The sequence below is a fragment of the Hesperophylax consimilis genome, chromosome 24 (assembly GCF_061612785.1).
Source record: "Hesperophylax consimilis isolate HC1 chromosome 24, BYU_Hcon_1.0, whole genome shotgun sequence".
Lineage (NCBI taxonomy): Eukaryota > Metazoa > Arthropoda > Insecta > Trichoptera > Limnephilidae > Hesperophylax > Hesperophylax consimilis.
In genome coordinates this window covers 88259-101810 of record NC_142859.1, presented here as the reverse complement: position 1 = coordinate 101810, position 13552 = coordinate 88259, and the positions used below count along the sequence as shown (strand labels likewise).

Genomic DNA, 13552 nt, shown 5'->3' with positions numbered 1-13552 from the left:
CCTACAAGGGGAGGCATGGCGGCATGGCGGCTTGGCGGCAAGGCGGCATAGGCCTGGAGTTTTGGACAGCATGGGCGGAGGCACAGCACTGGAGTATTGGCTGAGCTGGCATCAGGCAGAGACGGCATGGGCGGAGGCACAGCACTGGAGTATTGGCTGAGCTTGCATCAGGCAGAGACGGCATGGGCGGAGGCACAGCACTGAGGCGGAGGTCTACGAGTTCACCACCTCAATCTGGCGTAGACGGTGCAGTCAGGGGTAGGCGACTCTAATCGGGCAGCCAAGGGGCTCTCCACAATCAGGCTGGTGTGGGCGGCAGTCGTAGGCGGGGACATGACACAATTATATAATAATGTCTATGTGGTTGGCTGGTGATGGTCCCAAGCGGGGATATGACACAACTATGTAACGTGAGGAGCCCGGGAATCGGCGGCAAACCGAGGACTGGAGACAAATTCCATTGTTATTCTCAACGGGGTCCGCGCGCAACTAACTAGCGTGGGTCGGCTGGCAGGCTTTTGTCCCGCTTGCTTCTCAAGGCGCGTCGTGGAGGGGATTCCCTAAATGGTCATGTTTCCAATTCAGCCATCTGATTGGATGTAGGTACGTGTAAATACTTGCTGTTCACACAACGACCGCGTGATCGTGCGTCTGTATGAGTAACCATCCGAGTGTTGACATGCAGTGGGCGCATGTATGTTACGTCCACGTGCAGTTGTAACCATAATTAGATGCGTAGATAGGTTTTGTTAGTATTTGGGCTACCATAACAGAGTGATATCTGAAACTCAATGATTTTTTTCGATCAAAAAAGATATTAATAATAGATTTGCCGAATATAGGGAAAGGCTTTTTATTTTCAGGATTGGGATTTAACATTTTAAAAAGCGCCTTCAATGTCTATTAAGACTGAATGACATACTTACTGGTAAGAAATAGATAAATTAATATCAGTGCTCATGATGGAAAAGTTATCTTGAGTAGATTTTTTTCCCTAAATCCAAATTGAGATAGAGAGAGAGAAGCTGTGTAATAGTAATATTGACAAATAAATCTTAACGCTTAGTTAATTTTCTCATAAAGTATACTGAGGGTGGATAAAAAAGGCGTCGGCCTGTAGTTGCATCCATAAACGGGTGATTTGGTCGATTTTAGGATTGGAATGATAATTTAAGAACTCCAGTCATCAGGCATTATGCGAGTATGAATGATTCTAATAAAGACTAGCTGTACCCCTCCACCCGTTGCTGTTGCTCAGTATGTCTGTTCAGATAGAGAAATAATAGCGCGTTTTTCTTTTAGGTATAACAGATAGCGCATGTTCAAGTTCACAGAATCCATAGAAAATGTTATATTTTTTCGTGAGATTGTTTTTGGCAAGAAGATTTAATGTCGGAATGAGATCCCGAGCAGTTCAAACATTTAGGTGAGGGGGAAGAAAGAAATTGGTCAGCTGGGTGGTTTTCTCTTTATTTAAAACATCTGACTGGGGATCTGCGTGCAGCTTTGATGTGACCAAAACGACAGAAATTGTGGAATAGGTGTACATTTCAACCGGTAATGAGTTGGAGACTAAATATATATGAGAAAGAAGAGATTGTCCTTCAAAGGTGATAATGACATACTAGTATTGGGAGAGTTTCCAGGAAATGTTGCCCTCAGAGGCGGCCTTGTTATTTTAGCCTCCTGGCTTTTATGGGATAGCCGATATGTTGAGGGATCGAAAGTGAAGATAGGATTTTCGCGATGGACAGTTCAGTCGAGATACCTCCGACAAGGCCCATGCGAGTGACATTAAATAGGAATGTTAGCCTTAAATTTATAATTTGAATATATGAATATGTTTTTAATAAAGTTGTTAAACAGGTGAATGGTTTTAGCTTTCTCGATTCTTTGAGCGTGTACTGTGTACGGGCCACGAAAATGAGTAAAATAAAAAAATTGTTTGAGGAGATTAAAAAAGTGCTAGTGGGGACTGTGAAGTCGAAAACGAGTCAAGTTTCATTGGATAAGAAGAGAACTTTTTTAGTTGAAGTTAGAACCAGAGTTTGACTGACCGATATTTTTGTATTTTCACCAGTGGCGGTTCGTGACTTTTTGGTGTTCTAGAGTGCTAAAATTACAAAAATGACATTATTGATGTTGTTTTTGCTGAAAACGATTTTTAATTATTTTTCGCAAATTCGATTTTTGTTATGAAGAATTAAGGGAAATCCGTGCGGCTAAACTGAAATTTCGTGAATATTTTAGGTTTTTATTTAATGGTGATCAAAAGATTAAAGAATTACTTATGTCACAGATAGGTTAAAAATTGGCAATAGAACGACTTGCTGAAATTTTCAAAGATTGTTTTGCTATGCTTATAAAGCTAGAAAAAAATCGGGATCCCGAGAAAGACTTTTAACGTATCATCCATGCACACGTGTTTATGCATATACCGAAACACGCGTTCTCGCACCTGCATTTGTCTTGATAATACATATTGACGAAATGAGAAATTATCATGATTTTTATGAACATGTGTTCCGACGTCGTGAAAATACATTATATAAATTAAAAATTTAACTGCACCCGGTCAAATCAATCGTTAAGGGCCTGCTATCCCGTTTTTTACCAGATAACGAATAATTTGGGGAGATTCTTAATATAGAAGCAATACTCATTTTTCTCTATGTGGAATAAGATAGGGAGTCGAATTAATGTCGATATAATGAGGAAGACATGGCACGATCAAATTAATGAAATACTAAAATGGTAAAATGTGACATAATTAATGAATGAAGAAAGCGGGTGTAAGTAGAATGACGTGGAAGTGAATAGTTGAAGAAGTCGGGGACACCCGAGCAAGACATGGCACGATGAATGTAATGAGACATTTGTCAGACATTTATGAGAAAGAGAGCATTAGAGCAAGACGACTCTAGATAATATAAAAAGTGTATGCACGACTGTCCAGTCTCTCTTTGGTACCACCTGCGAATGGTAATATGTGCATTTTGTTAACCCAGCAAACTACTAATCCACCATCCTTATCCTAATAATAATAATCTTAAAGACAAGAACATAATATTAAATAAGCAAAAGCAGTATTGAAACAATACAAGAGATAATCAATTATTTGCTTGTCTTTCTAGGAATCACCAAGCTGGTCCGAAGCAATCAGAAATTTAATTTAATTTGTTTAACTTAAAGCTATAATACCTTTACGACAAGCGACAAAGGGCAACCCCAAATGTCGACTACAGTTTATGAGTATCTTTGGTAGGGCGACAGCAAGGGGAGAGCCACTTCACAAATTATACTTTTGGGGATTATTTTAATTAAACAAAAAAACCTAAAGTAACACTTGAAAAGGAGTGGCTAGAGGACCCGCGGGACCTTGACACGTGTTAAAATTATAATTAATTAACAGAACGACCTAAAATTGTCATAAAAAATACATAAAATTAATTTTTAGTTTGATACCAACGGGGAAATAAGACGACGAATTCGATGTTTGAAAGTTTATAAGGCTAAGATGTTTCCAACCCCCGTCATTTTTTATTAAAAATCATATGGAATATTAGATCCATTTTTCATTTTAGATATTTGAACGCACCGCGTTAGCCGCCGATCCCGGCTTATTTCAGCTCAGATATCCAAATGGCGCAAATCGTAGATTAAATGTGACGGAACTTGGAAAAACTCAACCCGAATTTTATTATCATGCATTAACTGACCATCATGCCATTTCCCCACACCGGTGGGCAAAGATAATGCATGCCCAAACAATTGCATCCGCATTCCAAAACACTTTCATGAATAAAAAGAATCAAATAAAAAAGTCTTTAAAATTGAGATGGATTTAATGAAAAGAAATTTCTGATGCTTTTAAAATCAATTGATTTTAGAAATCTTCTTAGAAATAAGGTTGGCGTTATCTAAACATATCTGAACAGTTCTCTGGAAATAATTTTGTACAGAAAATTGAGTTGTACCTTCATAAACTCCAAAAAATAATTGAATTTCTTTGGATTTAAGAGCCGGAGGTTGGTTAATTAATGTCGCCTGTTTATAACAAGGTCATGGGTTAAAGGTAAAAAAGGAGCGTCTGGCCATGTAGGATCTCTCGTTTTTTTATTGTATACTTCCATGTCAATATTGCGCTATAAATAAAATAGGAAAAGAGGTTTAAGGAAGCTTTGGGAACGCCCAATTTTCCCAAGGTTATATTATTTTGAAGCTATAATTATTAGCCTTGAACAATAAACAACAATGCCGCCGACGGGAATTGAACCCGCAGCCTTCTGACTGCCGGTCAGGTGCTGTACCAATTGCGCTAGTACACTTGTCTTACGTCGGAATTGGTAAAGCATATTTTTCAATTTACATATGTAGGTGTTTTAGGCTAATAATTATTTATTCAAAATAATATGTTTTCCTTTGTGCTATGCATAAAAACCTTGTCTCATAAACATTAATTAACCATTGAAAATTATTACATTTTAGTAATTAAAATATTTATAACAATGTGTTTTTATAAAACCTGATGAAGTTCGGGTATTTTATTAATAACAATATGTTTTTATAAACCCTGATGAAGGTTCGGGTTGAACTGAAACCGGTTGGTTAGAAATATAAAGAATAAAGTGGTATTTTTTATTTATTTATTTAACGCCCAGAGGGCTTTTACATGGTTGGTAGTATAATTTTAATTTGACAGATACTTTGAAACATAAAAAATAAGAATAAAATTACATTTGATAAAAGCTATGCAACAAGTCATACAAACACACGAAAAAAAACAGAAAATTACAGCTCTTTGTAGGTTTAAATGATGTGTTTAGGAGTATTGTTGAAATAAATGTTTTAAATTTTTTTTATATTAACTCCACACAGGAGGCCCTGAAGAAAATAATTTCAATCAGGGCCTATGTCATCTTTGGGGATGCTGTGTGGAGGGTCTTTTTGTGGAGAGGAAGGAGTGAACATGGGTCTTGAAGAGTCCCATGTTGTACGAGGGAGGAAACACAGAGGCCGGCAGTTCGTTCCACAGCCGAGCTGTTGAACTTAAGAACGAATCGTAGAAGCGACCCGTTCTCATGTGACAAATGTCAACCGTGTACAAATGTTGGGCACGCGTTTGGCGTGTATCCCGACTACGCACCGGTGCCGAAGGGATCAATGACGCTAGTTCCTCAGAGCATCTTCCATTGTAATACCGATAGAACAAGGACAGCATACCTACCTGACGCCTGTGCTCTAAAGATTGCAGTCCGTTTGTTAAGATTGGGGAATCTATCAAACGGACCGCCCGTTTTTGAGTCAAGGGTTTTTTTCAGGTATTTAGGGGCTCCGGACCAGAGATGGCTGCCAAATTCGACAGTAGGGCGCACTTGCGATTTGTACAGGGTCAGCAGTTGTGTACTATTAAAGTATCTGCGGGCCCTGTACAGTACGCCCAGCTTCTGAGAGGCCAGCTTTACTCTGGCTTCGATGGAGCCCCCATACCTGAGCTGGTCACTTACTTATAGTTACACCAAGCATATCAATGAAATGATCCACAAAACTTGCCAAGTTGGTATTGAATATGTCAACATCACTTAAGTAATGATTTCCCATGGTGTGAAGTCGTTGTATCGGAGAGTGGGCAAAATTCTTACTAAAAATTTTACACTTCTCGCCTCGGAATCAACATTTGAATTTAAATCTCGGGCGAAGCCGGGTAGTAAATCTATTCTTTATTCTCAATAAATAAATGTGTTCGTTTGTTCAAAATCTTAAATCTTCCAAAGTTCTTCACCGATTGCTTCGAAATTTGTAAACAACGGTGTTTTTATATACACTAGCTTTTTGCCCGTTGCAGGCAACTAATGGGTAAAAATGTGGTGCGTGGTGTAGTATTTGAATGTAGATGAGGCGAGGGTGTGGGACTACAAATTTTTAAGTAACATATATTGCCCCTTTAATAACGCCTGCTCGCGTCCCCTTAAGAGTTACATCCCAGTTTTCAAAAAGTATGTGGGCTACGCTAGGTTTGTATAGACTGGTTTGTGATTTAATTCTAATACATATTTTCTGTAACAAAAAATTGCCCCTTTAATAACGCCTGCTCGCGTCCCCTTTAGATTATATCCCAGTTTTCAAGTAGTTTGTGGGCTACGCTAGGTTTGTATAGACTGGTTTGTGATTTGATTCAAATACCTATTTTCCATGTTCTAACCTAACCTAACCTCAAAAATACGCAAAATTTAAAAACTTTTATAAATGTAATATGTATGTTTGCATGTGAATGAAGCAATGAATGTGTGACCACAAATGTATTGAAATATATGTTTGTTTAGAAAGAAATGAATATTTTGAGAAAAAAAGAGCCAAGGAGCTTACCGATCATTTTTTCACCGAGCCGTTCGGATTCTGTGAGTCGAGACGCGTAATTTGATACCCATATCGTATGTACGGTTTTTGTCACCAACATTCTTCAAAAGTTGTTATTTTGGAAAAAAAAAATTGCTCAATTAACACGAAAAATATGTATGCTTGCATGTGAATGAAGCAATGAATGTGTGACCACAAATGTATTAAAATATATTTTTGTTTAGAAAGAAATGAATATTTTGAGAAAAAAAAGAGCCAAGGAGCTTACCGATCATTTTTTCACCGAGCCATTCGGATTCTGTAAGTCGAGACGCGTAATTTGATACCCATATCGTATGTACGGTTTTTGTCACCAACATTCTTCAAAAGTCCCAGCGAGTTTTATTTTGGAAAAAAACATCGCTCTACAAACATGTAAAATGTAAAACTTTTGTTGGAAAAAATTATATAAAAAAAATCTTCAAACTTAATATATTTTAAAAAAAAATTACCAAAAAAATATATTCCTAACGCAATTAGGTACCTACTCGTTAAAAAATAAAGAGACAAAAACTTTAAATATGAATGGCTCCTGGGGCGACGGTACCCATGCCCGCCTCTCAAATTTATTACAAACACTCAAACTGGAAAAATTTTTGATTAAATATGTTTATTTTACAAAACAATAACACCGCTTCACCCTATATAACTTCTGCGCTCTGGGTACAATTTATAAATTTGCGTGACGCTATTGATGTAGTTTTTCACTACGGGGCGACGGTACCACTACTACTACTACTACAACTACAACTACAACTGCAACTACAACTCCTACTCCTACTACTACTCCTACTCCTACTACCACTATCACTACTACTCCTACTCCTACTACTACACCTACTCCTACTCCGACTCCTACTCCTACTCCTACTCGTACTCCTTCTCCTACTCCTACTCCTACTCCTACTCCTACTCCTACTCCTACTCCTATTCCTACTCCTACTCCTACTCCTACTTCTTCTACTACTCCTACTACTACTACTACTCATACTCCTACTACGACTCCTACTCCTACTCCTACTACTACTCCTACTCCTACTCCTCCTCCTACTCCTACTACTACTACTACTACTCCTACTGCTGCTACTACTACTTGGTACAATTTATAAATTTGCGTGACGCTTTTGATGTAGTTTTTCACTACGGGGCGACGGTATCCGTGTCAAATTATTTTTACCAAACTTTATTTTATTTCGTTCAAAAGCATATCGATTTAAAAAAATATATACTGCCAAAGTAAGTACCTACACATATTTTATTGTTTCTTTGAATTCCATCTGTGTAGGTACCTGCACGTACTATTAAAAATTTACCGAAAAAATATTTACATAACGCAATTAGGCACCTACTCGTTAAAAAATAAACACATGAAAACTTTAAATATGAATGGCTCCCAGGCTAACCTTTTCCAATTTCTGCGCTCCTGGTAGAAATTAAAAATTTGCGTGACGCTATTGATGTAATTTTTCACTACGGGGCGACGGTATCCGTGTCAAATTATTTTTACCAAACTTTATTTTATTTCGTTCAAAAGCTCTATCGATTTAAAAAAATATATACTGCCAAAGTAAGTACCTACCCATATTTTATTGTTTCTTTGAATTCCATCTGTGTAGGTACCTGCACCATCTATTAAAAAATTACCGAAAAAATATTTACATAACGCAATTAGGCCCCTACTCGTTAAAAATAAACAAATGAAAACTTTAAATATGAATGGCTCGGGGGCTAACCTTTTCCAATTTCTGCGCTCCTGGTAGAAATTAAAAATTTGCGTAACGCTATTGATGTAGTTTTTCACTACGGGGCGACGGTATCCGTGTCAAATTATTTTTACCGAACTTTATTTTATTTCGTTCAAAAGCATTATCGATTTAAAAAAATAAACTGCAAAAGTAAGTACCTACACAGATTTTATCGTTCTTTTGAAGTAACATCCCTAAAATAAAAGTACATCACTTCACTATGGCATTTTTCGGTTCAAATTGCAAATGTCAAAACTTTGGCCGGTTATTGTAGGACATTTTGAACCGAGCACCATATGTAGAACGGCCGATTAACGTTCCTAAACCTTCGGAGGATGAATTTTTTCGATAATTTTAACCTTAGACTGTGCCTTTTTGACGGAATTCTATCATTAGGTTGACCGTGTTGATTTTATAAAAAAATCGTACCACGTGGTTTCGTGTTGACCACGTGACTAAATTTTGTCCAATGATACCACTATTTAAAGAAAAACAATTTCACTTAAATTAAAAATCTTTCCCGGTAAATGAGGAAATTCGTAATATTTATCGTGAAATTAAAATGTTTTTTTTCGTGATATTTAAAAAAAAAATCAACGATACCTGATTAAATCAGACACGACGCTCGATCAAAAATAATCGTCTTTTTAATTTGCGTTCGAGTAATGCGAAAAACGCAAAATTTTCGAGCAAAAAGGCGCAAGAATTTTTTTTTAATGATTTCGCGTTTTGGGTGCGTTCGAAATTGAATAAAAATATAAACGGTGAAGGAAAAATAGTTTTACAGATCGGTGGCGATCGATGAAAACGAAACATTGAGAAAATGCACCAAAATTTGGCCGTTTCGAAACCGTGCGTGTTGCAACACTCGCGGTGAAAAGTTGATTTGTCGCCGGGAAGCTCTGCCGATTGACCGGCCGCGAATTAACTTATTGGAGTGTTGCCGTCCCGGCCGCCGAAGAGCGAGAAAATCAGCGCTCTCGTATGGCGCGCGTCGAGCGCTTCCAGTTTCCGCCGGCAGAGTTCCGGGACGATTTTGACGACATCGATTCCCGAACGAAACCTCTCGAGTTTCCGGGAATTATTTCGATACAAACTCTGGCTTAATTTCGCCCAAAACGCGTCCCGCCATAGTGAACCTCGAGTCGAAGCGGCTCCGTGAGAGCGGCGGTCGATTTTCGCTCGCCAGGAATTCGGCAAAAAACAATTGAATGGGACTTTTTTTCTCGCACGCCAAAACGAACCTAGTGTCCTATGTGACTTTGGGGTCGAGTGGTCGATTTTCGCCTAATTTTAAGCGACCAAATAAAACAAAGAAACTGTGTATTAATATATGTATAGGTATAGGTATACATAGGTATAGGTATACATAGGTATAGGTATACATAGGTATAGGTATACATAGGTATAGGTATACATAGGTATAGGTATACATAGGTATAGGTATACATAGGTATAGGTATACATAGGTATATATGTATAGGTATTAGTGGGCACGGGCAGACTTTTTCCTGCCACATCCTTTATCTCCTGACCTCATTTTATACGGACTGCCTTTTTATCTGTTGTCGGGTATTTTATGCATTTGACATACATAGAATATAATGTGCAAGCAATATCCATCGCAGATATTGTTTTGAAGTTTCATTTCAGCAGATTGTGATTATCATTCAGTTCAATAATTAAACAGAAAATACCGTTATATGCTCTTAAAAGTCCCTTGAAGTATGTCTTTCACAGTTTGACAGATTGCCGTACAATCCATAGAAAACGATTTTTTTCATATTTTGTTCATCTCATATTCAATTTTTTTAATTTTTAAAAGAAAGACAAACATTCCCGGGTTACGAATAACCTGACAATATTTGAAAATCTCCTCTACCGCCACAGTAAGCTTAAAATGTTGCTTGTGTTGTGATGGAGGACTTAGCCAGCCGAGAAATTGAACAAACTACGCCTGAGTGGGACCCGAGCGCGATGTCAACTCGGCCACCGACCGGTCGTAATGAATAAAATGAAAATTCTTAATTGATAATGAATAAAAATTATATGTTGTAAATGAGGTAAATAAAGATTGATTTCTTTATTCTAAACAATATTGTTGTTTAAAATTATAGTAGTGAATTCAAATTAAATGTTAATTTTATGATTTGGTGAAAACTATTTTTTGTCAATCCGTCTTTTGCCAATATGAATACATAAAGTTTACACAACTTAAAAATGAATTACAACCCTTTTTTCCCATATGTATAAAATCCTTAAAATCGTCTTAAAAAATATTGATGGGGGTGTAGAGAAGTTAAAATTCGTGGTTGTATGTATTTTTGGATAATGAATATGAAATAATAAAAAAAATAATAATTTAGATCTCGACAACAGCGAAGTCCAAAACTATTCTATGTTGGAAGCTGGAAACAACTACATACATTCGCAAAATTTAATTGAAATGGGTTAAGCTCTTCGGAGATCAGCCTGTACGAACACAGTGAAACGTGATTTGTATATTTTAACACATTATATAGTTGTCATCTGTGACAGTTAAAACACGCTTTAAAAAAAAAAACAAGGCCAACCGTTGGACTTAAAAGCAATGTTCGTAACCGATTGATTAAAAAATTTTCAATTTTTTTCGAAGTTTGTTTTTTTGGGCCTGGAGTGTTAAGAGAGTGATTTGAATGGAAGAAGAAGTCGGGGACGCCCGAGAAATACTTAACGCAATATCTCTACACCGGAATGAGATGCGGAGAAATACTTAACGCAATATCTCTACACCGGAATGAGATGCGGAGAAATACTTAACGCAATATCTCTACACCGGAATGAGATGCGGAGAAATACTTAACGCAATATCTCTACACCGGAATGAGATGCGGAGAAATACTTAACGCAATATCTCTACACCGGAATGAGATGCGGAGTCTCTTTTTAACAGTAACATTGGTATTGGTATGCAGTAGAGAATGGTGGAAGAAGTCAGAGACGCCCGAGAATGAAGCATTGTAAGGTTCACTAGTATAAAATAAAGTCATTCGTTGTCTATTTGTTGTTTTGTTGTACAAAATGCCAAGTTAAGGTAAAGTTTTTTTTTAATTAATTTGCTTCATGTTTGAAACTTTCATTTGCTATCGAAGACTCCCTTAATTCAGTGTTTCTTGTAATACAGTTGTTATAGGAATTATATGGAAGTCTTTCGAATGTTTCAAAGTCATTACCACACATGTCTTTTGCTAAGCAATGGCTAACTTTTACAATTTAACTTTATAAAGCGAAACCTTTAGAAGAACCCCGATACCTTGAGGACAAGGTCTACAACCCAAATAATGGTATTTGTTAAGATTAACAATTATGTAGTCGTCAATTAATGTGATCACGTTTCATTCTTCAAAACTAACCTCTTACCCGTAGCAAAGTCACAGAGGTTGATTCTAAAAGTCATCCTACGTAAACCTATATATATAACTGTGTTGTTGGAAATGTATATCTATATTTCCAACAACACAGTTATTTAACTCTTTTAGGGTTCTCAGTCTAAATAATATATTCAAAAAGAACTCATTGTTACAAACTCATAAATATCATTTCAATCCTACAATAACATTTCCAAAAATAAGTAACCGATCAAGATCACGTGGCAATTTAGAAATCCCTAAATTTAAAATGAGCGCTTCTCAACACCATTATTCTTATCAAGGTATAAATTTTTTTAATGCACTCCCATATAAAATCAAATCTGAAAAAAATTATAAAGCCTTTAAATTACAAATAAAACAACTTCTTGATCAACCAAATAATAATTATAAATTTTAATTTGATTTTTTACATATCTACTGATAACAGGTACATATTAGTAGTAATTGATCAAATTCAAATTTTAATGGTACCTACATACTCAGTATATCATAAACTATTTCATAAAATTTATTAACTAAAAAAAATATATTTTTCTTCTTTTACCATATCCTCTAATATTATATCAGCATTCGAGCCACCAACAGATTATTGTCGCAACTTATTATGTACCTCCGCTTGCAATACTATCAGCTCCAAATGAATAAAATAACTACATGTACTTATACCACCTACTACCTACTTATTAATCGAAATGTAATAATATTATTTTATTTTATTTTTATTCTTAAATTAATGTTCAATGTAAATAAATATATTCTTATATTTATTTACATTTACTATCTATCTAATTTATCTATCAATTACAAAATAACCATAGATACATTTACCGGCTCAAGTTACACCTGTTGTATTAACCGTTAATATTGTTCATTTCTACACCATCGGAATCTAGTTCCAGTAAAACGAATAGTGCTAAGTGCAATCCATAAGTGTGACTGTTATTCACGGACTCTGTGCAGAAAAAATTGCTTTTAATTCAAATCTAAACTCAGCATTTATAACCTAATATCAGTGTTCCGTGTAAAACTAACTGTCACTCTTGTTTTGACAGCTGTGATTGGGTGTAATCGCCGCCATTTCTTCTGCTGCCTCGTTATTGGCTTACTGCTGTTGCTGCTCACTCCTATTGGCCGTGACTGAGGTAAACAAATTCCAAAAGATTTAAATAACTTGCAATGCCTCCTAAGAAGCTGCAGTCCGAGGACTCCGAAATACTGAAGCACATCGACTTAAAATTTGATAGTTTTCAAATGTCTTTTAAATCCGAAATAAGGGACCTCATAAAAACAATAGACTACATGTCAAAAAAAATCGATGATTATGAAGGAAAACTAAAAACAATGGACCTGGACCTTAAAGAAGAAAAAACAAAATCAGTTAGGCTCGAAGGCGAGATTGCGGAGCTTACGAAAATAGTTAACCACCTAGACAAAAGGAATAATAACCACGACCAACAGCTGCTCGAAAACAACATCGAAATCTTCGGTATCTCTGAAAATACCAACGAAGACATTGCCGACACGATTATTAAAATTGCAACCAAAGTGGGACAAAAGATAAACAGAGAAGACATTGTTTACGCCAGCAGGGTAAAAATACGCCTACATCCTCTACCCGATGGTTCCGGACTTGCTACTCCTCGCGATACCCGCCCCCGAAACATTGTGGCCAAACTTGTTAGCAAGAAACTGAAGGACAAACTGATTGCCGCCATCAAGAAGAAGAAAGGACTCGATTGCAGTAGCATAGGTTTAGCCGGAGGGAAAATATTTATTAACGACCAACTTACAAGAAAAAATAAATATCTATTACGTTCCGCGAAAGAGTTTAAAAACGCTAACAATTTCAATTTTTTATGGGTGCGAAACTCCAAAATATACATAAGGAAGAACGATACCTCTCCCGCAATCCTAATATCTGGCCTGGCTCAGTTATCAAACTTGTTATAACTACAAAACCCTCTACCTTGTCTACTTACTTCTTTTATAACTCATTAAATC

General features: G+C 36.5%; 1 protein-coding gene across 1 annotated transcript; it reads left to right on the top strand.

Moving 5' to 3' along the window:
* Positions 1-12727: 12727 nt before the first annotated feature.
* Positions 12728-13292, top strand: LOC149411782 (uncharacterized; the record flags this gene model as incomplete). Its single annotated transcript, XM_089646238.1, has 1 exon — positions 12728-13292. A coding segment is annotated over exon 1 (565 nt), but the record flags the coding sequence as incomplete, so codon positions are not given.
* Positions 13293-13552: the final 260 nt, after the last annotated feature.